Source organism: Pseudocercospora fijiensis (assembly GCF_000340215.1).
Source record: "Pseudocercospora fijiensis CIRAD86 unplaced genomic scaffold MYCFIscaffold_1, whole genome shotgun sequence".
Taxonomy (NCBI): Eukaryota; Fungi; Ascomycota; class Dothideomycetes; order Mycosphaerellales; family Mycosphaerellaceae; genus Pseudocercospora; species Pseudocercospora fijiensis.
In genome coordinates, this window is record NW_006921532.1 from 11,004,251 (window position 1) to 11,030,740 (window position 26,490).

The 26,490-nt window shown below is 46.4% G+C and overlaps 6 protein-coding genes across 6 annotated transcripts; 2 read left to right on the top strand and 4 right to left on the bottom strand.

Moving 5' to 3' along the window:
- Positions 1-5,609: 5,609 nt before the first annotated feature.
- MYCFIDRAFT_78616 (uncharacterized protein) lies at positions 5,610-6,874 on the bottom strand (the record flags this gene model as incomplete). The annotated part of the gene is made up of 2 exons (XM_007922334.1): positions 5,610-5,666; positions 6,038-6,874. 2 exons carry the CDS (start codon positions 6,872-6,874, stop codon positions 5,610-5,612), a joined length of 894 nt encoding a protein of 297 aa, XP_007920525.1.
- Positions 6,875-7,195: 321 nt separating this feature from the next.
- MYCFIDRAFT_185841 (uncharacterized protein) lies at positions 7,196-8,675 on the bottom strand (the record flags this gene model as incomplete). The annotated part of the gene is made up of 3 exons (XM_007923966.1): positions 7,196-7,852; positions 7,914-8,500; positions 8,555-8,675. The coding sequence occupies 3 exons, from the start codon at positions 8,673-8,675 to the stop codon at positions 7,196-7,198; spliced, it is 1,365 nt and encodes a 454-aa protein (XP_007922157.1).
- Positions 8,676-9,763: 1,088 nt separating this feature from the next.
- Positions 9,764-11,154, bottom strand: MYCFIDRAFT_210140 (uncharacterized protein). Its single transcript, XM_007923967.1, has one exon. The coding sequence runs from the start codon at positions 11,007-11,009 to the stop codon at positions 9,807-9,809; it is 1,203 nt and encodes a 400-aa protein (XP_007922158.1). The 5' UTR covers positions 11,010-11,154; the 3' UTR covers positions 9,764-9,806.
- An 11,971-nt stretch (positions 11,155-23,125) lies between these two features.
- Positions 23,126-24,317, top strand: MYCFIDRAFT_124617 (uncharacterized protein; the record flags this gene model as incomplete). The annotated part of the gene is made up of 3 exons (XM_007923968.1): positions 23,126-23,417; positions 23,754-23,894; positions 23,947-24,317. Coding segments are annotated over 3 exons (804 nt in total), but the record flags the coding sequence as incomplete, so codon positions are not given.
- A 44-nt stretch (positions 24,318-24,361) lies between these two features.
- Positions 24,362-25,240, bottom strand: MYCFIDRAFT_206398 (uncharacterized protein). The gene is made up of 4 exons (XM_007923969.1): positions 25,220-25,240; positions 25,059-25,171; positions 25,027-25,035; positions 24,362-24,991 (listed from the first exon to the last, which is right to left on the bottom strand). The coding sequence occupies exons 2-4, from the start codon at positions 25,095-25,097 to the stop codon at positions 24,785-24,787; spliced, it is 255 nt and encodes an 84-aa protein (XP_007922160.1). The 5' UTR covers positions 25,098-25,171; positions 25,220-25,240; the 3' UTR covers positions 24,362-24,784.
- A 42-nt stretch (positions 25,241-25,282) lies between these two features.
- MYCFIDRAFT_171022 (uncharacterized protein) lies at positions 25,283-26,478 on the top strand (the record flags this gene model as incomplete). Its single annotated transcript, XM_007923970.1, has 9 exons — positions 25,283-25,295; positions 25,323-25,337; positions 25,375-25,386; positions 25,420-25,502; positions 25,567-25,676; positions 25,714-26,141; positions 26,162-26,244; positions 26,280-26,292; positions 26,318-26,478. 9 exons carry the CDS (start codon positions 25,283-25,285, stop codon positions 26,476-26,478), a joined length of 918 nt encoding a protein of 305 aa, XP_007922161.1.
- Between the last annotated feature and the right edge of the window lie 12 nt (positions 26,479-26,490).

Genomic DNA, 26,490 nt, shown 5'->3' on the forward strand with positions numbered 1-26,490 from the left:
GTAGTAGGTATAGGTAGTATTCGATAAGGATCTAGGAGGAGAGGGAGGAAGGTAGGAGAGTTAGCCTAACGCTAAGCGCCAAGCCCGGCCTGAGGCACTAAGACCCTAGCTTTACTCGGCCTAATTACATGCCAATTACATATAGCCTCTTTGGCTCTGACATTAAATATAAAGGCTATTATATTCCTGTCCGGTTTAGTAGCAATACGAAGCACGCTACGATAGTCGGAATAGCTTGGACTAAGGTAGTCAATAAGCGTAGTATAAGCAGTATAAAGTTGTCTAATACGCTATATATGCTAGGTCTAGCAGCTAACCTCCTATCTACTAAGAAGCTTACCGACAAGGGCTGTTTCTATCGGAACGATAAGCGCGTACTATTTACTATTGTTAACGGCTCGGAGGTTACTATTACTCAAACATACCGAAAGAATAGTCTCCCCTATCTGTATACACTAACCTCTAGTCCGGATAGCTAGGTTGTTGCGCTTCTATCGAAGAAGGGGGTACCGACAGGTACGATAGAAGAGTAGCATCTACGATATAGCTATATCTATTATCGCAAGCTGTTACGAATAGAAGCTAAGGGTTAGATTGTTATTACTAGCACTAGTAATAAGAACGACTTCCGTAACTGCATTGCCTATCGAATGGCTATGTTATATAAGGAATACAATCGGCTGCTACGCGTACGACTATCTACAATCTATTATATTGTTTATGTAGATATAGTCACTATTACTAATCCTAGTCTATTATAGGAGCGCTATTTCACACTGTTCATATACGCTAAGTTAGGTTATCGACACGAATATGCTAGCTTACTAAAGTTAGGGGCTATAGTAGCAATTAAGGATCACCGTATATACGTCCGTATACAAACTAGCTATTCGATCCCGATCTACCGCCTCGATAGAGAGGGTAAGTACGGCGGAAATTAGCTATTAAGCTAGGCTCGTAATTAGGGCATTGTACTACAGGTTACAGCTCCTTATTCTTCTACTTAGAATAGTCTAGCTAAGGTTAGCAATTATATCGTATATACGACCGCTCGGAAGATAATACTTTATACCAATTTGCTAAAGGCCCTATAGCCGTATATAGTCACTACTGCTATATAGGTTCTTAATATCACTCCTAGAAACTTGGAAGGTCTTAGCCCCTATACTATTGTAGCTAGGGAGCTTAATTAGTCTCGGAAGCAGCTACGCCTTCAACACCTTCGAGCCTATAGCTATACTACTGTTACATATAATTACGGAGTTGCTCGTAGAAAGAAGATAGATAGTAGAGGCCTTGTTAGCAAGCTAGTCGGCTATGCTAAGGACTTAGTAGACTTAGGGAAATATATAATTTACCTCCCTAACTAGTATAAGGTTATTATATTAAAGGACGTCTAATTCATTAAGACGGCTAGTAAGCTATTGCTTCTAGAGGGTATAAATCTATACGCTAATCCTAACGACCTAGCTAAGAGCGAGTTTGTTATACTCGAGTCTATTATACCGGCTCTATTTAATTCTATAAGCAACGAGGCACCGTCGCTATAGGAAGCAGCTAGTATAGTCTAGCAGCTTCTAGCCTAGCAAGAAGAGCCTCTAGACGAGACTGCTTAGGACATAGAGGTAACTAACGAGGTCGCTAGTCCGTTGCTACTCGACGATAACCTGCTAGCTATTTAACCGCCTTTAAGTAATAAAGATAGCTTTTAGTTAGCCGAGGAAGAACTAGCGTACGATCCTTACGCTAAGAAGGGCGAGCCTAGCTAGTTACCGGAGTTTGAGCGACTAAATGCTATATACGCTCGTTTAATACGTACTACTCGAAGCAACAAGTTAGTACGAGAGCTATTGCGTAGATACCTAGCCGATGCTAGTGTTAATCGATCGACTCGCCGTAGCCTAGCTAATATGCTAATAGCCTATATAAAGGGCTTTATAGCCTCCTATTACATTACTAAGCAGTCCGACAAGCCTAAAGAAACTATCCCTATTCCGAAGAGTTACAAGGAAGCAACTCGGTCGCTATATTAGCTATAGTAGAAGGAAGCTTGCGAGGCTAAATACAAGTTACTAATTAATAACTATATATAGGTTTATATATCTCGGTTAGAGGTGCTAGAAGGTAGGAAGGTTGTTCGTAGTCGTTAGGTCTTTACTATTAAGCGAGACGCTAATAGAAATGTAAGCCGGTTTAAGGCTCGTTAGGTTGTCCGTAGCTTTACGCAGGTTGAAGGCTAGGATTACGACGAGACCTATACGGCTGTCGCTAAGCCGTCTATACTACGAGCGCTGTTTGTACTAATCGCTTATTACGACCTAGAGGCTAAGCAGTACGATATTCTAACGGCCTTCCTTAACGCACTTATCGGGGATAAGCATAAGATCTACGTCGAGCAACTACATAGCTTTAAAGACCGTAGCGGCAAGGGCATAGTTTGCCTATTGCTAAAGGCACTGTATAGTCTAAAGCAGTTACTAATGCTATAGTATAAAGAGCTTCGGAAGTACTTAAGGAGCCTAGACTTTATTCTAATAATGTCCGACGTCTGTGTCTTTAAACACGTTGTTAGTAGCTCGATTATCGTTATCTACGTCGATAATATAATTATTATCGCCTATAGCCTATTAGCACTAGAAGCCGTTACTTAGTTGCTAAAGGACCGTTTTAATATACGAGAACTAGGCGACCTATACTACTATCTCGGCATGCGGATCATTCGTAACTGCAATTAGCGCACTATTTACGTCGTTTAAGATGCCTATTTGAATAGGCTTAGTAAGAAGTATAGGATGCAGGGCCGTATAGTACCGGCTACGCTAATAGCGCCTCGATACGTTAAGATATCGATTTAGCGTATACCTAAGGGCTACACTACTAGCGCTGCCTTTAAGACTTAGTATTAGGAAGGTATAGGTAAGGCACTATAGCTAGCAATAATTACTCGACCTAATGCTTGCTATACTATAGGCCTATTATTACGATACATTTCTAACCCGACTAAGGAACACTATACCGCGCTTCTTTAGCTTATTAAGTACCTAGTTAGCACTCTAAGCCGTAGTCTGTGTTTCCGAGGCATATAGAACAATAAGCTCAACTTTGCTAGATACTATAACGCTTCCTAGGCTAATAATCCGGTTACTCGTCGCTCTATAGGAGGCTTCTATTTCACGCTCGCTAGTAGACTACTGCTATATAAGTTAGGCCGCTAAACCTTAGTTACTCTATCGTCTATAGAGGCTAAGTATGTTTAGTTAATAACTAGCGCTAAGGAGGCCGTTACTTTAGCTCGGTTGCTATAAGAGATTAGTTATAAGGGTACTACTAAGCCTATTACGCTATACGAGGACAATTAGTCCGCTATCGCTATTACTAAATCTACTGTTAATAGCCGTACAAAGCATATAGATGCTCGTATCTACTATATTTAAGAGAAGATTGCTAATAGTACTATTATCGTTTAATAGGTTAGTATATATAATTAGATAGCCGATAGCTTTACTAAGCCGCTTAACAAGATTAAGCACGGCCGCTTTGTTAAATAGTTAAACTTAGTAGATTGTAAGGCTGCTATTAAGAGCGCCGCTTAGCCTGCTACTAAATACTAAATAGATAGAAGACATAGGTTTATTGTCTAGTTTAACTGCGTATGTTTGTTTAGTTGCTCTATTATAATAGCCTGAAAGTGGTCTAGAGTTGTTTCTATACCTAATACCCCTTTGTTTGCTTCGCTAGTTTGTTTGTTTGGCTGTATGCACGCGATAAGGGGGTGACTTGAAGTGTGTAGTGTGTGGTATCACGTGCATGATGCCTGAGGCTGAAACTGCGCACTTCATCTTTGGGCTTCCTGTAGATTAGCCCTCTTCTGAATACACAACAGTTTACATCAAGTACCTAGAATTGCGAACAGTGCTGCTCCCACGGTACGAGTAAGTCACGACTACTACTGGAAACAAAATGCGGGCACAAATCCACGGTCGGGAGAGCTGGAGCAAGGTCTGGCCACGCCGCCACGGCAACGGCAGGGCAGTGAAGTTGACTTTGGCTATCAGAAAGTCTCGGATCTCAGGAACGAGTGAGACATTCATTATTCACGTGGCGATTTGGCAGACTTCCTAGGATATGTCTTGGCCCCTCTTGGCGTGGTGTTGATGATGCTGACATGTCCCACTCGTTGCCTCGGAGCGTTCGTCGGCAAAACTAGGATTGTCGTAGATTCTTTGGTCTTCATGCAAAATACGTCTGTGCCAAGCAATGCAAAGCGTACAGTAGAATATTCGACCAATCAGATCACTTGGATTTTATCTTACATATACAGCAGTTCGTCGGACTTGACCTCGGAATTCGTCAAGAAAGCAAAGTCGTACGGAGTCAATGCCTGCCGTGACTTGACCTCATCTTTCAGGGTTAGGTCTATACCATACCTACCGTTCATAGAAGACAGTGCCGTTTCCCGTCCGAACCAATTGCAGTCTCGGCTTGAGCGTAGACGCTGTACATACAGCACAGTAACAGCACTGAACAGAGCAGGAAAGAAATGATGATGCGAATCTTCCATTCATATCGCATACAGATGCACCTACACAAGCGCATGAGACCATGTATTCTAAACTAGTCAGGAACAACCATTGCGCCGCTCATGTACATGCTCCGAATCCAAAGCCACCCGTCCCCGCACATCTCGAACAATCTCACACGACCACGCAACAGAAGCACATCTACTACTCGCCTGTGACGGGGCGTGATGGCATTTCCGCGGCAAATCGAGCTTTTTGTAACCTTGCAGGACATCCCCAGGGCCTTCGACTTCGATTTCTTCATCCTCGTGCTTCAAAAGTTTTCTGCCGTCGCTGCGAGACTTCGACACACTATTAGTTCTAGTTCTACTGTGACTGGTTAAGGTTGTTGGTGGACTTGCATCTTGACCATTATTACCAGAAGCCGAGCGACTGCTGGATTTGGAGTTTTGGTTGCCGGTACGATTAGATGGTCGCGTAGAAATTTCGTGGTCTGTGGATGATGGGGAGGAAGTTCGTGTGACGACGCCCTTCGTATCTTGCAATCGATTTGAAGATGTACTAGGATTTTGCGCCACTGCTGCAGACGTCCATGCCTTTGCGAAGCTGCACTCGGAATGTTCAAGTACGTTCGATGTCTTTTGTTCTGCCTGCAAAACCCTGCAGCCGCTGCTTTTCGAAGAGTGTCTGCTCGTAGACCTTGAGGAGTGTGCGACAACCTCGCTTGACACTTCTGCTCTCAGCGAGCTGCTCTTAGAGGTCCTCGAATGCTGTGATGAAATCGATGCTACTTTAGCTTCTCGATCTTCTTGTGGAAGTTCCCTCTCCGTCACCCCGGCTACTGCAGATGCTCTTTCCGATTGCTTTGGGCCTGAGGCTCTTGAAGTCTGGGCGTGTCTGGGAGCGGTCTCCTCTTCCTCCGTCTTCAGATTCATGGCATTCACAGCATCTGTGACGAGATGGTCAGCTGCCTCGCGTGAAGCTTTTTTCTTTGAAGGAGTAGAAGTTGCTATTGTGCCTTTGAAGCTCGGTCTCGAAGACAGCGTGCTCCTAGAAGCAGCGGCAATCTCGACACGCTCTGCAGCGGCCTCAGCAAAGCTGCCTGACGTCCTCCGCCTCGAGGGAGTAGAAGCCGCTGTCGTACGCCTGGAACTTGCTTTTGAAGACCGCGTAGCAACCTCATGTTCAAACTTTGCGTCAGCCGCTGCGACTACTTTCGCTGGTTCTGCTTTGATAGTAGACAGAGCTTTTGGAGAAACTTGTCCATCACCAACAGGGGTAGCTACCTTCTCCAACCCTCCAAAATCGGGTTGAGAAAATGCTATGTTGTCCCTGCCCGATCGCTTTGAACTAGCTCTTGAGCATTTCTCGCTGCTAGATTTCAAAGCTGCAGTATCGTTGTCAGCAACCCGACTGCTTTTCCTCGAAGCAACCCTCCCACTTCCGAAACGTCTTCTGTTTGCCCCGGCCAGTTCAGGTTCGTCAGGAGCCACTTGGCGACTCCGCCTCGACCTCACGATACTCATGCTTCTAGAACTTGCCACAGTAGGAGCTCGCGTGACTCGAGTGTAACTGCTCGCACTTCCGATCGCACCAGCTTCGCACACCGAAGGATTTCTTGACGAAAGCCCATATATGTCTGAGAGTGCATCCTTCTCCTTCTCCTTCTCCTTCTCTGGTACCTTGGCACTACTCTTTCGACTCCGCCGGCTCGGATGCCTGGCAGTATATTCGTCCTTGTCCTTCAGAAAGTCTTTTGAGATTTCATCCTTCGCTGTAGCCGCATCAGTCATGTTCGCAGCGACCTCCCCATCAAGCGGCGTCACAAGCACACCCCCATTCTCCTCAACAAACCGCTCTTCACTTTCACCTTCCACCACATCCCCCTCCCTCCTCCTGTTCTTCCCCTCCAACCTCCCAACCTCCCTCTCACCCCTCAAAACCTCCCTCTCCAACCCCTCCACCAACCCCCTAATCAACCTCACCCTCTCCTTTTCATCCCCATTATTTCCCAAAACCTGTCTCCAAAACGCAAAACTTCTCATCAAACTACTCCCATCCAAACCCCTCACATCCTCATCCTCTTCAGAAATCTCAAGTTCTTGCCTCGCTCTTTCAAGAAATTTCCGAGTTTCGGAAATAGATTGACGTAAAAGGTTTAAATACTTCTGATGGTTGGAGTCGTGGAGAAGGGATTGGGAGATGAGGGAGAGAATTTTGAGGAGTGAGGGTGATGGGGTGGTGGTGGTGATGGGAGGTTGTTGTTTTCTCATGGATGGTTGAGATCGCCGTTGCACTGCGGATTGGGGTTTGTGATCGGAAGTGATGCGCGCTGAGGTCGCCGCCGTTGCCATGGTTGTACAGGTGCAGATCAGTAGAACAAAGAGTTGAAGGTTGGACACGATGCGGGTATGGCTTGCTTGGGAACGTGATACTTAGCTTCTTCTCTTTCTTCTTCTATCATGTGAGCCTTGGAAATAGACGATTCTCGCATCATTCATGACTGTGCCTGTGATCTGGTGCATGTGAACACGACTGACTGACTGTCCGACGTTCTTGCCAACTGTTGAGCGGCGATGCTTGCTGCATCTATCCTTTTCCGAGCGCCACGCTATGCCTTCACCAATCTCTATCCATGAATAATCACCTCCCGAAACATTCCTTCTTTTGATCGATCAAGCCTTCGTCTCTCCCTTGAGCATTGGCGAACCCTTCTGGCTATCGGGATGGTCCTGATGAGCGGCGGCACTGCCCTTGCCTCTCCACGTACTGACCGCCGGGATATCAGCGAAGAAACGTTGCTCTTCCGTCTTGTACGCTCGCGGGGTAAGTTGTATCAGAGTATGGAGGGGGACTTCCATCCAAGGGCTTTGTTCTTGGCTCGAGCCCATGAAATATGCGTAGATGCACCTCAGCACAGCTTGATGCGTCACGATGAGGATATTTTCAGATCGCTCCAACTCCATGATGATTGGTTCGAGGCGAATGACGACGTCACGGTACGACTCGCCACCGAGGTAGCGGTAGTTGTACTTATCGTCGTCGCGTGCTTTGAAGTCTTCTGGGTATCTCTCCTCAATTTCCTTATATGTGAGGCCATCGCAGACACCTGAGTCCAACTCGTCGAGCGCTTTCCAACTCAGCTTTTCATAAGGAAGGAAGCGAGCTGTTTGTGCTGTGCGTTTCAGAGTCGACGTCCAGACGGTGAGAGGGCGGTCTCCGGCGGAGTTCTTGACGAGCTCTGGAAGCTTCTTGGCATACAGTTCTCCTCTAGGTGACAGATCCGCATCGCCTCCGATTTGACCACCGAGATTGTACATGGATTCTCCGTGCTATACACATGCAATTATCAGCAAATTCACTCGACATGGCAGACCGACGGCTTGAACTCACCCGACTTATCCAAATTGACCTCGGCTTGATATGCAAGTTCATCAAGTAATAGACTACCCGCGACTGTAGATAGTCCTGGATCCTGTTGATAATGACTTGCGAACCAACATCGATGATTTTGCAGTAAGTCAAATCTGCCTCATCTTCGTCAAGTGTCTGGTATACGCGCTCATACATCTTGATGCGCTCGCGGAAGTCCTTCGCCGCCTCTTCTGGGTCCTGTCCGATGTAGTCTGGGCTCGTGGTCTTGACTTCAAGTATATTGCTCATAATAATATCCTCGCTGTCACACTTGCTCTCGACGAAGAGTGTTTCAATGCCCTCCGCGTCACAGCGCTCTTTGATCCACCGCCGTCTAGCCTTGGTACTATTCGTGGCATCGAGGATGGCGATGAGGTTGTCCGGCTGCTTGAACCATTTACACATATCCGCAACAGCTGCCTCGGCCGCGGCTTTTCGCAATCGCTCGCCCTCCTTGTTCGAAGTGTCGAAGAATGAGGCATTCGGCTGAGGAGTCGCGGAGCGGCGGTAGTTGCCCACATTGAAGCATTTGGCTGTGATGCTGAGCCAGCCAAGGTAGCGAACAACTAAGGTCCGAATCAGTATTTCAGCACAATCTCGGGCTAGATGTTATGTCCTACCTTTCTGAGCAATGAGACTCTTTCCCCTCGCGGGCAGCCCAACCATAACCACACATATTCTTGTATCCTCTACCTGGACCCCGACTCCGTTAGTATTGGTTGAGCTGCCTCGTGTCCGCATAGCAGGTCTCATGAAATCTCCAGCACTAGTCTTGGTCAACTCCGGTCGGTACTGGCCCTCTACGCCATTGGTAGCGGGCGAAGAGGTAGGAGCTGGAGCCATAGTGACGGATCTTCTGGGGGAATTCGAGGAATGGAAGCTGTCCTAAAAATACAGCGAGAGTCTCCAGAGCCGGCTGGAAAGTGCCTCGAGTGCCCCGCAGTGGCAGTTTAGCGATGGAGAGGTGTGGAGTGCGTTTCTGTGCTTGGAGCTGGTATGCGCGCGATGTCGTGTGCTCTTCGACGTTCTCTCATCAAATGACGCATCAATTCGCAGCCTCGAGCAACGGGCCGAGGAGAAGAAGTGGTGCTCCTCGATCCCAAGGCCACAGTCTGTCTGTCTGTCGGATACGTATCGGCGAATATCGGAAGTGAGGCCATTGCCGTTGCCGTGCGTGGTGGAGATGTTGTTGACCTCGCCGTCGACACACTTACGCAGACATCACGTAAAGGACAGGGAGAAATGGCTCTCACTTACCCGCGAGTAAATGTATGTGTTGCGCTGACTCGTGCCGCCAGCAGATGACGACCGATGGTGCTCGAAAGCATGGCTATGGCCTAGAACTATCTTGTTCCTGTGCAGCCCGTGCATCACGCCAAACGAAAGACAACGAGCGTCTCACAGCATCGCTATGAAGAGACAGGCCTGAGATGTATCAGATGGAAACAGTCAGCTCTGCCGTTGACGGAACTCCGTTACACCGCCTACGTGCGCCTATAAGATTGTGTTCACCTGCACGTTTATCTCTTGCTCCCGACCAGCTTGCCTTGCTTCTTGCTCCTCGGACGTCCACAAAGCAAAGCTGACGGGACTAGTATTCCCGGTGCTACGCAAACGACATCTTGTGGATGAATAAATGGTGCGTTATGGGGTCTCAATATACACCAATTTCGTCTTGAAATAGTAAGGCTTGTTTTGAAGTGAGGTTGCTCGTTACCACGTGTTATGCGCATCATGACTGCTCGAGGACATGATGGTTGCGAGACCGTGCGGTAGAGAGGAGAAGCTTGCAAGCGACCGGTTGAAGGTAAGACATTGCACAGCTCCAGCTCACATGTTGCACAGAACGAGGCATTTCCATGACTACTTCAACTACCTTCCATCCTGACTCTTCCTCCGAATATTCAAATCATCCATCAACTTCCCCAGACCCCTGTGTTCCTGCACCTCCTTCCTCCTCTTCCAATTATACTCAACCTGTTCCGTTGCAGTAGCAGCCGGCAAAGTCACAGGATGTAACAAATCATTCTTCCTCAAAATCTCCTTCTTCGCCTTCCTCTCCCTTCCCTCTCGCTCCGGATGCAAAATCGCTTTCATCCCCTTCTTCGTCGTCCCATAATATTCCATCCCCAGCAAAATCTTATAAGCACTGCTGACTTTCAGATGTGATGTATCCACACCTTGCGACTTGAGCTTCTCGATGAAGCGTTTGAAAGATTTTGTTGTCGGACGATAGTGGCCGGATAGGGGAGATAGGTATGTGAGTTGACCGTTTGTGACGCCGATGATTCCTGCTGAGGAGATTCGGGCACCCGACAGAAAGGAGGCGTGTTGGAATGCTCCGCTAGATTTTATGCCGACGTAGAGACGTCCGACGGTGTCGGCTACGTAGATCCAAGTGCCTGGACGGACGGAGGCGCGGAGGAGGTGGTTGAGGATTGTGGCGGGTGAGACGTGGAGTTTCTTTTTCGACTTTTTCGACTTCGTTTGGGAGGTCATGCCCGCATCTGCCATATCGTGCGCAGTATGTTGCGCCATTGCGACTTCTCCTTGGTCGCTTAGTGATGATATTGAGCTGGAGGAGGATGAAGATGATGATGTTTTGTCATATTTTGTTTCTGATGACTTAATGGCGTCCTTGAACATGCCTCCTACTGTCGCCAGCTTCTGGGAGAATGATGCATCTTCTGAGCGTTTCCTTTGGATTTCTTCATCGTTGAATCTTGGCTCGTTTGAGCCAGCTGGGACTATGCCATGCATTGAATCCTGGTATTGCTCACTCGAAGTCGTGATCAACTCGCCATTCTTGGCCCAGCGTAGCAAGCCTTTCTCATCGACTTCAACAAGGTAGTCTTTCCGTTCTTCCTTCGACAAATAGCGAATCCGTTCTTTCTCCAGCTTTTCTCGCGAGCACATGGCGAGATCAACGTCTTTGCCATCGCCGTAGTCAAGCCAGTAGAAGAAATTTTGATTCGTCTTCTCTCTCTGCCACTGTTCATGGTAGACTGCTAAGTTCGTGCCATATCTATGCTTCGTATCGACCATCTCCAAGAAATAACGGAGATTAAGCAGCATGGAGTTCGGCACGTCTTCTTCATATGGCTTCGAACTTGACCTGTATCGACTCCGCGACGAAGAGATTGACTCTACAGACGACTGCACACCAAGAGATGTCGTGCTCTCACCAGCTCCAGCATATTCAGCAATCTCCTTGGCGCGTCTCCAATGCAGCTTGGCAGTGTCGCTGCGGTCACGCTGAAGACTGGGCTTCTGAGGAGATGGTGTGCCGGAATAGTGAGGTGCTGTCGCACTGCGATACCGCCATTCTCGGATGACTTCTGCCCATCGAGATGAGGGATCAAGAGTTAGACCATTTAGCTGTCTTCTCTCGCGATGGCCACGATAGGCTCGCTGAATCAGCCTGGCTGCGTCCTGTTCTTCGGCCGTGTGTTGATGGTATTTGCGATCGATTTCTTGTTCTTTGCGAAGCTGTATGTGTGAGATTCTCCGAACCTCTGCAGACGTTGGTCTGATAAGAGCGTCTAGGTATTCTTTGTGCGATCTTGCTCGTGGGCGTGCAGAAGGCTGCGGAACGAGGCGAGCATTCTCATCGTCCACCGCTGACGGTGTCAAGCTCACATCGGTCTCCATTGTTTTCGCAGCCTTAGTATGCAATGTGAGTATTTCAACTGTCTGCAGCGTCATAGTCCACGTCAGTGCGGATCAAATTCTGGAATCTGTGAAAAGGCGAGCTGTGCATGGCTTGGTGGTACCACAAGACTGGCTGGCTGAATATGGCTTTGTGGCTCCAAGTACGCGTTTGGTCAGCAGAGTTCGTCGACCTCACCTGAAGATGCGCCCCCAGAACCAACCAGGGATTGCGCTTTCCTGGAGCCTGGAGGCTGTGCAGAAATATCGATTGCTTCGTGAATCGTGACCAAGCGGCCTCTGGTGTGTCCTAGTTTGTAGACGAATGATTCTCGCCTTGAACACTGCCCAGCGAGACAGATGCGCAGGCACGCAGCCCAGGACCAAAGGATGAGCAGGGGTGTGAACGAGATATAGTGCGGAATTGGAGCGTGGAAGGCCTGGAGTCCGACTGGGTAGAGCTCTGAAGAGCAGTATGGCACGCAAGATAGCAAAAGACCAAGCGCACTCTCTGTTGTCCCCGCCGCCAGTACCTAACGTTACGCATTGCGGACCTCATTTCACTTCAATGCCACACTTTTTCTCCTCAATAGGGTTTGTATAAATGGCGGATAGAAAAATTTTAGATGGCGGATTCACACCCGGGTATACCCGCACTGAACTTCAGCTTTATAACTCAACCTCTTTATAGCTACATTTCGCGATAATAACAATACCTATTAATACGTAGTAAAGTGCGATATAGGTCTATACTATTAGATCTTAATATATAATTTTTTTCGTAATAATACTACGTATTATAGTTAATTAGTAATGAAGGGGGGCTAGCTTTAGCTAAGCTCGAAGTTCCGCTATTATAGTAACTTAATTTAAGCCGTTTCTATCGCTAGGGCGAGTTAGAAACTCGTTACGAGCTTGCTACGACCGTAGATACACGTTTACCCGTAGGTATAGCTCTCTTTGCTCTACCTGTCCTCCTTAATTTAGTACAAACCCCTACGTAGCTAGAGGAGCCGTAGAGGGCTAGTAGCTAGCGTAGTAGGTAGATTAGGGTAGGTGTTGCTACTAGAGCCTCTCTCGAGCCTAAGGGTTACCTTAAGGCTAATACGACTATATATAACCGTTCCCTGCCTATACTCTATTATAGCCTTAATTTAGTAGCATTTGTAGGTACATAGGAGCACGTAGAGGGGGCAGAGGCATCGCGTAGTATATAGGAGGTTAATTTAGAAGGGCGTATTAAAGCTGTTAGTTAGTAAGCTGTCCTTACTAGACCTATTGCTATAGAAGGGCATTAATCTGCTGTTACTAAGCCTATATTATCTTTATTATCTCGCTATTGCCGCTGTCTATAGCCTCCGGCTCTATCGCTATTATCGCTACTATCGTTAATAGCCTTATCGTAGCTAGATCTATATTATTATAGACGTAGTTAGCGCTATAGTAATAGACAGTATAGTATCTATTAGAGCCTGTCTTGCCCTTCTTATAGCCGTAGGCTATACCGCCGTAGTAACGGTTCTTTGTCTTCTAATAACTGTAACCCTTCTTTAACTAAGTTAATTAAGTCGGAGTATATAATTAAATTAGACAAATAGGGTCGCCGTTACGGCAAGCCTATTAAGTCGCTAAAGGAGCGTAATTAGGGTATATATATTCGTGCCTAGAAGAGTCTCTTTAGGTGCTATATTCGCTAGTATTTATAGCGTAAGAAAGCTGTGCCCTTAACTGTCGCTTATATCGTCGCACCTGCGGATCGAAGAGCCGCTATCTATCGCCTTCTATATACAAAGCCATACTAGGCTTTCGATAGAAAGGGTCGAAGAGGTCCGGCTTTACGAGCGTTCGGCTATTAAGAAGGGACTTAATCTTATAGCTATATTGTAAGAAAATAGGTATATAGCAACGTATAGAACACCCTCTACTAATCGCCGTAGTAGAAAGTAGAACTAAACCGTGCCTTTCTTAGAACAGGGTAGAGCGACTACTATTAACTAGGCCTAGTACGGATAGTATATCTGCCGTACTAGCTATTAAGTATATCCGTACGAGTAATCGAGTATTACGCGTATACGCTAAGCAAGCTTATCGCTAGCGCGGCTGCATCGTACTGCACGTAATAACATTACATAATTGTTATATAGGCTTACTAAGGCAGGATAGGAGACTTTACTTGCTTAGGTTCTTATAATTATCTCCTTCCCCCGGTATAGCTATCCTAGCTATAGGGCAATATAGTAAATTATACTATTTCTTATACTCTGCGCTGCACTTGCGCGTCTTATACGTACCTATCGCTAGGCTGTAGTTGCTAGGTACGTTATAATCTGCCTCGTAGTTGCTTGTTTGTTTATAGATTTAAAGCGCGGCTGCTTCTAGTACTAACTAGAAGTTGCCTAAATTTCTAAGAACGCGGTAGCTACGCGAGCGCCGAGAACGCAAGCTGTCCGAAAGCGAGGCAAGTATTTAAAGCATTCGAAGCCCGCTTAAAAACTTCTTCTTTTTCTAAGCGCTCCGAATACTACCCGCCTGCCTTCCGCCTACTCCCCTTTTACGCCCCCCTAGTATTACTTAAAGATTTTTCTTTTTTAAACATCTATCTAAAAAAACATTACTAGTATAGCTACTCCTTCGCGTACCTTAGGTAAGCGCGCCGTAGGCGTACCGCCCTCGATACCTACTACGCCTACCTAGCGCCTACTAAAAGTCCTAGAGGGCTATACTCGTTGCTTTAGGTATATAATAGCTAATAGTACGTTTTCTCGCCCCTTACTACGTATACGCGCTTCGTAACTAACTCGCTTTAGATAACCTATCTAAGCTCTACGTAGGCGGCAATATAGACCCTACTACTAAGCGTAACTATAATTGCTACCGTAGTAGCTACTATACCTATACTTCTATTACGGTATACGCGTTCGTAGCGCTACTAGCGCGTATTCGCGCTATACGCGCTACGCGCGACCTTTACGATCTAGACGGCTACGACTCCGTCGAGGAGTCTAACGAGGCCTTAAAGGCACTCTAGGCTAACCTAGACGCTATCGTTGCACGTAGGTTTCTTATACGCTCCGCTTACGCTTTGTATACTAACCTCCTTATTAGTTATCCTATCTACGCTCGACGCCTTCTATATTAATAAGAATAAGGTAACCCTAGGCGGCAAAGCCTTAGCCTATAAGAGGGCCGCTAGCGGGTCCCTTACGGATATTAACCTATTAGGTGCCCTTAAGAATATCGGCACTAACTTAGCTAGATTAGTAGAGATCGGTTGTTAGGTATAGTTTTTCCTATAGCCTCGTCTTACCTGCGCTTCGTATGCTAACTATACTAGAACCTCGCCTAGCGCGTTAGCGCTAAGGCCGTCGCTACTATCGATACCGCTATAGGTATCGAGGCTAAGGACGAAGAGGAAGAGTCTAAGAATAAGTAGAGTAGGCGGCTCGCCGTCGGCGCGCTTGCGCGGCGCTACCTTTATATACGCTAGGCCGATAGGCCTTTTTTAGTAGCGAAACGAGTACGTATTTACTACTTTTTTCAAGTTTCATTTTCTTTTGTTTTAATTACTGCCTGCGCTTACGCTTCGCTTAAGCTTCGAACTCGTCTAACGCTATAGAATCTTTAATATAAATAGCTAGCTCCTAAGTGTTGTATTCTTTAGGCTAACCTCGCTACTTAATAAGGTAGTACGCCTTCCGCTTCTTTATCTTCTTTGCTACGATTGTTTCTACCTACTACTTATCGCCTTTAGCGATAGGTATACTTACCTTATACTCCTCGCTATCGCGCCTATACTAAGGCTCGAGGAGGGAAATATAGAAAACATTGTAGATCTTCGTGCTTAACGGCAGTGCTAGGCGGTACGCCTACGCTCTAACTACGTTAATAATACAGAAAGGCCCTATATACTTCGGGCTAAGTTTCTTCTTTAGGACATCTAAGCTAATATTCTTTGTCGACAGCAAGACTAGGTTACCTATACTATATGTCTTAGTAGTATAGTATATATTATATTGCTTTGCCTAGTATTCTGCTGCTTTCTACTAGCGTTCCGTAAGCGTTTTATATACTTATCGCAGTTGCTCCGCAGCGTCGATAGCTGCTAGTACCCTTCCCTTAGTTAGCTCGTTCCGAGCTAGCAGCTTATTTACGCTCGGCATTAAATTAGGGTTAAAGCCGTAGAGCATCTTAAAGAGGCTTATACGCAACGTAGGATAAATGCTATTATTATAGGCGAACTCTGCCTAAGGCAACATTTTAGCCTAATTATCCTAGTTCTTAGAGCAATAGTATCGTAGGTATTACTCGAGGGTCTAGTTCGCGCGTTCGGTTTGCCTATTAGTCTAAGGATAGAAGGCTATACTAAGCCTGCGCTTTATATACGCTTCGAAGCAGAAGTCGCTCTAAAACTAGCTAGTAAATAGCGATCTACGATCGCTAACAATGCCTAATAGCACTCTAAAACGCCTAATTACCTCCCTTTAAAGGATATCCGCGAGTTCTACTACTATACACTTCTTCGTCGTTAGGATAAAGAGGCTTATCTTCGTATAGCGGTCGACTATTACAAGGATCGCAGTATATACGTAGGCACCGAGCTTGCTCGGCGGGAGATCGGTAATAAAGTCTATCGTTAATTCTTACTATAGTCGGGTTAGTATAGGTAGCGTAGCGAGCTCGCTATATAGGCGATAGCGCTTCGCCTTCGACTATTAACAAATTCTATAGGTATAGATATAGGCCGTAATATCCTCGGCTATCTTCGGCTAGAAGTACTTTTAGTATATTAGGTCTATAGTTTTAGCTATACTAAAGTGTCTAGCTAAAGGGTCGTCGTAGTATATACGTATTAGCTACGTACGTAATGCGTAGTCCTTAGGGACATATAGCGTATCGCCGTAGTAAATAAAGTTACTACGACGAGAATAGCTAGGCGGGAGGTTAGAACTACTTAACGAGGCTAAGCCACCCGACGGTAAGCTTGTCTCGTATAAGCCTCCTCCTCTCGCTTACTTTAGCTATTACAAAGTACGTACGAAACTAAGGATTATATTAGGCGTCTCGTAGTAGGGCCTATTATTCCTAACGATAGTAGCCGCTACTCTTACGGGACTGCTAATAAAATCCTTACGTTCCGCTAGCGCTATACTAGCGTCTCGTATCCCTATATATATAATAGAGATACGTTTTATAATCGGCTCGATATCCTTAGGTAGATTTAACTATAGAGCTAGTTTCGACTGCAATATAGGGAGAAGGTTGTTTACTGCCTGCGACTCGCTCTCGTAGTCGCTACGTCGTAAAGGCGTATCGGCTAGATTTCGCTTACTAGCCCGATGTTTAATAGTAAAGTTAAAAGGTGCAAGGAAGGTCGCCTATCTTACCTGCCTTCCGACGAGCTGCTTTATCTTTATAAAGCCTTTAAGATTAGCGTAGTCGACAACTACGCGGGTCGTATACTAAGCGCTGTCGAGGTACGGGCGCTAATACTTAAAGGACTCGATAACCGCTAGGAGCTCCTAGTTATAGGTCTTATAATTTGTCTCGGCTAGGACTATTTTCCGTAACTAGAAGGTAATAGGGTACTAATTCCTATCTTCGCTCTATTATAATATAATTCCTGCTAAGGCAAACGCAGAGGCATCGGTCTCGATATATAGGGGCTTCGTAGGATTATAGTGTCGCAATATCGAGACCGAGCTAAAAGTAGCTTTTAGCTAGCGGAACGCTTACTCCTCGCTTTCGCCCTACGGGACCTGCCCTAGCTTTCGGCTATTTACGGCTCCTTTCGACAGGGCGGTTAGTAGTATAACGATCCGGGAGTAATTAGGGATAAACCTTCGGTAGAAGTTACAGAATCTAAGGAAGGATTAAACCTCCTTTAGCGTTAATAGGCGAGGCTATTCGGTAATAGCGTTTACCCTGCGCTAATCTATCGATACGCCTTCGGTACTAACGATAAACCCTAGGAATTCGACTTCTTTCTTCTAGAAGGAACATTTCTTTCTATTCGTATATAAGGCGAACTTCCGGAGCCGCGTAAGGATAGCGCGTACGTCTCGTACGTAGTCCTCTTGCGTTTTGCTATAGATAAGAATGTCGTTAAGGTAGACGATATAGCAAATGTTAATAAGGCTAGCTAATGCCCTATTAATATATCCTTAGAACGTAGTAGGGGCATTAGTAAGCCTAAAAGGCATTACCTTATACTCGAAGTGCCCGTACCGCGTACGGAACGTAGTCTTCTACTCGTCGCCTCGCTTAATATAGATGCGGTAATATGTATCCTAAAGGTCTAAGGATATATACTATTCGGCGTCCTTAAGCCTATTAAGCGTTTCGCTAATAAAAGGCAGGGGGTAACGATTTTTAATAGTAATCTCGTTTAGCCCCCTATAATCGACGTAGAGTCTTAGACTGCTATCCTTCTTTAGTACGAATAGGATCGGCGTACCTGCCTCGCTTATACTAAGCTAGATCTAATCGTTGTCTAAGGCTAAGCTTAGGTAATTACGAAGGTCGCTAAGCTCTCTTCCTAAAGAATAGTAGAGAGGTTTATATAGCGGCTTCGTTCCGGGGATTAGGTCGATCGTATACTCTACGTCTTTAGGGAGCTTGCGTCTCGCTTTGGGCGTTATTATAAAGACGTCTTCGAAGTCTTTAAATTCTTCTAGCAAGGAGGAACCTTTAGCGATATCGCGGAGCTAGCGAACGCTAATTGTATATACGTATAGGGCGTTACGTATATCCTTCTAGAATTCCTATAGTTCTCGTACGCGTATCGAACGCGCTACGGCTTCGTTCCTATAGGTCTAGGCATCTGTCGAGCTATCGACGATTACCTTTTAATCGCGCCTCTAAGGCCTGCTAAGAATAATATTAGGGAGGGGCATCTCGAAAGCGTAGAACACTCCGGTAGTAATACGTTCTTAGCCTATAGAGTCGGCGATCCGCAAGCGCAAATAATACGCTCCGTAGTAGTATCCTCGGTCGCCCTAGAAACTATCGGCACTAGGTAGTATAGTATTAACAATCCGCTAAGGCTAGTATCGTAGAACGAATTCTTAAGATACTATATTAATGTTAGCAGCATTATCTAATAAGTATTCGACAGACACTTCCCCTTCTTACGTAACAATTGCTCCGCGTACGCGTCCTATAGGTACTACTACTACTAAGCTACTTAGTTGAGATTCCGTACCTATCCCTAGCTCTTAGGAGGTGCCTTGTCTTTTCCCTTAGCCTTCGAGTCGTTCTTCTTCTCTTTAGCGTTAGCGGCTACCTTACGTACCGTAAGGTTATCGTCTTTCTAGAGATAGCGGTTCGGGTACGCGTTCTTATAATAGCCTTTCTAGCGATAGCTATAATACTCGACCTTGCTAATATTATACCTGCCTTACGAGTTATCGCCCTTCGTATACTTTCCGCCTGCGCTACGGTCGCGATTTAACTGCTATTTATAGGCCTAACTATCAGATCGACGCTTCTTGCCTTTACTACCTCTAGTTTTATCGTAGTTACGATCCTTGCGTTTACTAGACGGCTTATTAGGGGTCTCGATGCGCGTCGCAAGCTCTACGAGTTCGTAACGCGTCGTTAGCACTATATAGTATTTAATAATTGCGCTGCGAATCGCCGGCTAGAGTTTAACGAGGAGATAGCGGATCCTATACTCCTCGCTATAGTCGCTAAGTTAATCTTCGAGCACTACGAGCTTAAGGGCAAAGCTTTAGACTAACTGTCCCTTACGCTAACGGGCCGCCTTATACTCGAGGGTTACGTCTAGTATGCGGTTTATAGGGTCCCCGACGCAGTCCTAATAGAAGGTTTTAAAGTCCTAGTAGGTATAATTTTGTAGGTCCTTAAGGCTGTTTTTATTATACTATCGCTCCTACGCATTGCCTACGAGGTATATAATACTATAAAGCACCTTGCTTTCGTCTATATAATAAGTAGCTCCGAACAGTATAAAGGTAATAGAAAGTTCTCTAAGGAATCGCCTCGACTCCTTAATTGTATCGCCTTTAAAGGGCTTAGGTTCCTTTAGGCGAGGCTTAATAGCCGCAAGACTAGCGACTACGTAGCTTATACTAAGTATAGGGGCTACGCTTAGCGCACTTCTAGAAAGAGGTAGTCGATACGAGACAGATTTAGCTCTCTAAGATTTAGGCCTCTAAATCGACTTGTTAGCTAATTCTTTCTCGTCCTTATCGTCGTCGTCGCCTAAGGATAGAGTTGTTATAGGACCCTCGCCGGTAGTACCGCTACTCGGAGCTAGCGCATCGCCTACGTCCCTAAGGGCATAAAGACGCGCATTCTCTCGCTTAGCTTCTTAAGCCTAGACTTCTAGCCTAAGCACTTCTTACTTAGCTAGAAATCGTTCGAGCCGTAGGCGGGTCGCTTCCTAGCGCGCCTAATGTTCGGCCTCGTATTATTATATCGCTACGTCGTTTTCTAATGCTATAGGCGCTCCTAATGTATTATTTTGCGCGTTTCCCGCGCCCGGCGCGTTCGGATCGCTTGCGTTTATCTTTCGGGGTTCTATAGGCCGCTACGAAGGGTAGACAGTTTAGAACTATAAGAAAATAGGTATATAGCAACGTATAGAACACCCTCTACTAATCGCCGTAGTAGAAAGTAGAACTAAACCGTGCCTTTCTTAGAATAGGGCAGAGCGACTACTATTAACTAGGCCTAGCACGGATAGCATATCTGCCGTGCCGACTACCGAGTATATCCGTACGAGTAATCGAGTATTACGCGCATGCGCTAAGTAAGCTTATCGCTAGCGCGGCTGTATCGTACTATACGTAATAACATTATATAATTGTTATATAGGCTTGCTAAGGCAGGACAGGAGACTTTACTTGCTTAGGTTCTTATATATATAGAGCCCCTATTGTCCGCCTAAAGGTCTTCGTATAGCTAGATATAACGAAGTTAAGGTTGTCTTTCTTCTAATTAATCTTACTCTTAATGCGTTGCTTCTACTACTAGAAAAGGCTCAATCTACGGTCTGTAATATTAGCCTTTAAACTCTAAAGAATCCGCTTATTAACGAAGGCTATAGAAGTCGTGTTTAAGGCCTTCGCTTTACTATAATTATAGCGCCTCTTATAATAATCAAAGTAGATAAACATCTTCTAGATAAGCGTATAGATATCGTTACGAGCGCTCTATAGCTAGCCCTTTAATCTAGCGTATCTATTTTTAGTAGAAGAGGTTGTTATAAAGCCGAAATAGAGGTATTAATCGACCTAGGCTTTTATATACTTCTCTTTATAAGGCTACTATTGCTAGCTTAGATATAGTACGCATTCTTGCTATTAAGAAGTCTCGTTCTTGTCCTTTAGCTCTTACTAATTTATGTTAAACTCGGGCTTAGTTAAGGCGTTAATATAACGCCTATAGTCGACTATAAATTCCTTAGCTTAGTCGCTCGGCTTCTAGCGTCTATTAACGCTTTCTCGCCCGAGTTTGTCTATAGCGTAGGCTTCTATATTAGTATCTATATGCTACCTGTAAAGCAAGGTCGGTATATTTAGAAAGACTGCGTCGATTGCGTTCATTTTAGCGCGGTCTCTATCGTAGAAAAGGACTAACGGTTCGTCGAGTTAGAGTTCGTTAAATATGCGATCTAAGTAGCCGAACGCGAAGCGATAATCTATCTCTTTCTCGCTAGTTATTAGATAGTGTACTAAAGGCAACGTCTAACCTATTAATGTAATAAATAAGATATAGAAAAGAGGGATCTTATAGAGATTGGTTTTGTAAGTGTAGTTAACGACTAGTATATATCCTAACTCCTTGTAAATTACTACTATTTCTAGGTTAGTAAAAAACAGTACTACGAGCCTGTCCTTATTATCGACTGCCTTATTAAACTAATAACCTTCTATCTATAGTATTTCTAGCACCTTCTCGATAGGCGTAGAGCCTTAAAGGTTCTTAGCTCTAATCTTCGTCTACTCGTTATAAATATTACGAATAACGGGTCCTATTTCTATACTGTCTTTAACGAACTACTAGAAGGCTATAGCTAGTGTCTGCTTCGGCGAGACACCGCATCTACGATAGTTAGTAAGAAAGTCGCTTACCTTATTACCTTTACGCCTACGACGATAAAAGGTAAGGCTAGAAGAGTCGACTCTAGCGTAATTATAAAGGGGGTTATTACTAAAAGAAAAGGTCTACTTGCCGTTAGGCGCTAACTTATCGATAGCCTTTATTATTAAGGAAAATAGACAGCCTAAAAGGTGCGTATTCTTTACCTTCTTCGGCTCTATATCGCCCTTCTTTTTTAACCGTAACTCTCGAAAGCCTCGTTAATACTTTATAGGTATAGCGACTTCTATCCCTTTATTATTACGACGGACTCCCCTATCTCTTACGACTACGAAACCCTCTTTCTCGCTAAAGTCTATTAAAGCCTCGTAGTACGCTACGTACGACTAATACTTAAGAGGTTCTAGGTTCGTAATAGGTAGCCGCTCGAGGGGCGCGGTAGCGCGTAGTTAGGGATTAAGGCCTTCGAAATACGGCTCTTCTACTATATTAGTATCGCTAGCCGGCGTAGTTAACTTACCTTCTTCTTCTACGACTTCTATAGGCGCGTTAACCTACGTTAATTAATCGTCTATAAAGTTAGGCTTATTAAGAAGCGCTTCTTTATAGTCGAGTATAGTACTGCTAGGCGTAGAAGCCTTAACAATAGCCGCTATAGCGACAGCGAGGTCGATATATACGAAGAAACGCGGGTTAGGCGCGGAATTCGTATTAGGAGGAATAGTAGGTTAGGTATAGGAGAGAGATTATTCTATTTAGTAGTATTTACTAACAAAAGAATCGCTAAGACCCCGCTATAGCGACCGACTCCCTCTAATGTAAATCCGCCATTTAAAAAAATCCCATCCGCCATTTATACAAACCCCCTCAATACTGCTGTTATGGAAATAGACTTTCGGCGGCGGAGAAGCGAGCCATTCAGGTGCGCGCATTCTAGCTAATCCTGGTCACAGCGAAGCGAGGCGCGTTTCAACTTTCAAAGCTCACTTTTCGTCGATGCCCACGACACTCTTCCTTCAACACTTCTTACGCCTCCAAGTCTTGCTTACATTGCACGTGCATTGACAGCATCCAATCCATCAACATCGCAACGATGCCGCCAAAGAAGAAGAAGGCCGCCGCATCCAGTTCATCGCAGACTGGCCGCGATGCGCCAAACACCTTCACTACCAACCGCGGCAAAGAGATCGAGGCGACTGCTGCAGCGCAGCGTCCAGTGCGCGCTACGCAACAGGCGCAACTCATCATCCCATCTACCGAACCAGGCAGAACTCCTAACCCCAAGATTGTGCCATGTAAGCTAAGTATCAATGTGCACGATCAATAATGACCCAGACTGATCTATTACAGCTGTGGTAAAGTTTGCCGGTCGTGCTAAGGCAGCGATTGCTGATGATCTACCCAAGCCCCGCGGTCGAGGACGTCCAAAAGCCGCCCCTGCTGCTGTCACTGCACCAGCAGCAGCGACTACCTCTACCAAGAAGCGAGGTCGGCCTGCCAAAGAAGCAGCTGCTGACGAGCGCGAGCCACCGAAGAAGCAAGGTCGGCCTGCCAAAGAAGCAGCTGCTGACGAGGGCGAGCCACCGAAGAAGCGAGGTCGGCCTGCCAAAGAAGCAGCTGCTGACGAGAGCGAGCCACCGAAGAAGCGAGGTCGGCCTGCCAAAGAAGCAGCTGCTGACGAGAGCGAGCCACCGAAGAAGCGAGGCCGTCCCGCAAAGAGCGCTACAACTGCAAAGAGCGCTGCACCTGCTGCACCATCCAAGAAGCGCGGTCGTCCAACGAAAGTTGGCAGGCGTGGCAGGCCAGGCAAAGTAGAGCCAGAAGCTGTTGACGATACCGATGCCGATGTCGATGTCGATGCTGTCCCTCCAGAAGATGAGCAAAAGGCTCCCAAGAAGCGCGGTCGTCCACCAAAGGGCGGCCAGACCACTAAGATGGATGTAGACGATGAGAATGCCGCCGAGCAACTAGAAGAAGAGCTTCTCGACGCTGCCGAAGACGAGCAAGAGGAGGAGGACGCAATCGACAGTAGCCGCAAAGCACCTGCACCTAAGAAGGGCAAGGCGAAGAAGAACGATGCAGCCGACGTCGAAAATGATGAGACAGCCGCTATATCGGGTAAGCATTATTGGCTGATGAAGGCCGAGCAGGACGGGCATGATGAGACTCTGAAGAACGGAGAGATCTTCAACACCAAATTCACCATCGACGACCTGCGCGCAAAGACCGAGCCGGAGCCATGGGATGGTATGTAGTCATGCTTCACATCCACTGTACTGTGATATTAACTCGATTCTAGGCGTCCGCAACCCAACTGCCGCAAAGAACCTCAGAGGTATGAAGCAAGGCGATCTCGCATTCTTCTACGCTTCTGGCGGCAAGAAGCCAGCCATCGTTGGAATCATGGAGATTGTCAAGGAGCACGAACCTGACATGACTGCCTGGGATGAAAACAGCTACGGATATGTTGAGCAAGAGAAAGATCGCCAGAAGTGGTGCGTCGTCTACGTCGAGTTCCGCAAGAAGTTCAGCAAGCCGATTACGCGCGATGTGCTTAAGAAGCATTTCGACGAAGGCCCGCTTAGTAAGATGCAAGAATTCAATGCGGCGCGTCTAAGCGTGTCGAAGGTGTCGGAGGATGAGTGGAACTTCATCAACGGTCTCATCGAAGATAACGGTGACGGTGAGGACGAGGAAACCGATGATGCTCTGCCAGGAGCCGAAGAAGAGGCTGTCATCGCTATTGAGAAGATCGTCACCAATGGCGAGAAGGCGACCGTTGACACTATGATCCAGCAGGATAGCGAAGCTATCGTCACCGAGCCGCCCAATGGCGACATCGCCATCAAGCAGACTGTCGAGGAGGACATTGACCTTCCAACACTGCCAGCAACTTTCGCGGCACCACCTGCTAACATGGGCTTCTCAACGTCCATCGAGCCCGACGTTCCGACTACAGATTCACTGCGCTCCGGCGGACCTTCTAGTGGACTTCCATCATCACGCCCAACCTCGCGCGGAACCGGCGCCAAGAATTCGTCTCGTCCGACATCCCGTGCAGGAAGTCTCGCTCCACGCGCCAAGGTCGACCGCGCTCGGAGCCGTAGCAAGACTCCACTTGCACGCGGCAGCAGCGCTCAGCCAGAGACTGCTCCTGTAGTCGAAGGCGCTGCCATGCCAGCCATTGAAGAGTAGATCAAGCTTCTGGCAATCATATCGCAGAGTTGACTACGCTCTGCCACCTTGCGATCTATCGCATCGATACGACTTGACGCGCCCATAATTCCGCTTCTCGGTAGGAAAGAAATGGGCAAAGAGGCATATGCTATGCTATGAGGCATGAGCTTTTCTGCAATTCCGAGCTTAAGGCTAGAATTACCCATTCTTGCTGTAGTCTAAGCACTAGCTCACGAAATGCAAATGTACTGTACCTTCAGAGCCAGTTGACATCTGTTCATACTGTGTCGCACAGCTCCATCGAATCTCGAAGCGCCTGATTCATGCGTAGGCGCCAAATGACTAGACTGACATCTTGAGCATTGGTAACAGATTCATGCTAAGCCAATACTAACTCTTGCTGTTCCGTTGCACATCGAGGAAACAACAGACTCGTATACACGGAGATGTAATGCGGAATGAAAGCGGGTCGTGGCGAAACAATCAAACATATATGAGCACAGAGTCTTCGGAGTCAAAGAGGAAAGAAAGTAGAATCAACCAAATAAAGGCAATATTGCTCGTTCGTCGGCATCCAAATGACCATGGCTTCCAGATTCAACACGAGCAACACGGCACCTACCGCATCAAGCACGACCAGGACACAAGCAGCACAAATCACCAACGAGCTTCCAATCCGTGACATTTGGGGATGTAGATACTATTAATTATATTTTCTATACTAATGCCCTCACGACTCCAGCTCTCCGACTTGGCTTGTGACTTTTCATCACAGCGATCTATTGATATTAAGGTATGGAGCTCTTCCAACGAATGCGAGGAGAGGATTCTGGTCAGGAATGTATACATGATGTTGTTTTTTTTAAGGGGGAAGGAATTTCATGGAGAGTTTTCTGGAAGCTCAGACTCTGGATCATTTGTACGACTGGGACTTCTTTGTTGCGGTTGCTGAGGTGAGCTGGAGTGAGATCAAAGGGGTGATTGAGGAGACGAAGATTGTTTTGTGGTTGTTAATGGGAAAGGTTGGGGAGTTGGCGGAGAAAGATGCTATTCTCTTGAAGTCGAATTTTGTCTCCTTCGTGCATGACCATGACGCGGATGGTACAACGCGTCAGAGGAGTGTAATATCCGTGTACGACTTCGGGAGACTGGTGTACTCGTTCGGATTCAATTTGATAACTCATCGTCAGGCGGCAGATTCTTGGGCTTCTCAATCTTGTCTGGTCGCTTCGAACTCATTTGCTTGCGATTTCCGCGTTGCCCTCGACTTTCAGGGGGCCATTCTACATCCTCGCTTGATGACATTCAAGGCACATCGTTGAGGTGCAAAGTTGAAGCGCGAAAATGTAGAATGGTAGGCGGGGATGCCATTAGCAGTTGGGCTCGTGACTTCAAAAACGTCCCGAACGGGCGGCGTGAAGTGCAATGCAGATTTGTTTTCATTCTGGATTACAGGGGCTAATCGAAAGTCAGCAAGGCAGTCACTGGAATAGAAATTGAGAATAGCGGAAACTGGTCGCTAGGACACTTTGCTCGCAATTCGTCTTGGCTCAAGGCATGCTATCATTTCTGCAACCCATCTCTTGTGGAGCATGAAGCAAACCGATCGCCTGATTCAGATCGAATCGCGCTGAACAGAAGCATCTATGACTAGCTACTGGCTTTT

What these genes read in the sequence shown, in the direction of transcription:
- MYCFIDRAFT_210140 (XM_007923967.1), bottom strand. Translation starts at nt 11,009, where the DNA reads ATGCTGCTTAATCTCCGTTATTTCTTGGAGATGGTCGATACGAAGCAT.
- MYCFIDRAFT_206398 (XM_007923969.1), bottom strand. Translation starts at nt 25,097, where the DNA reads ATGTCAACTGGCTCTGAAGGTACAGTACATTTGCATTTC.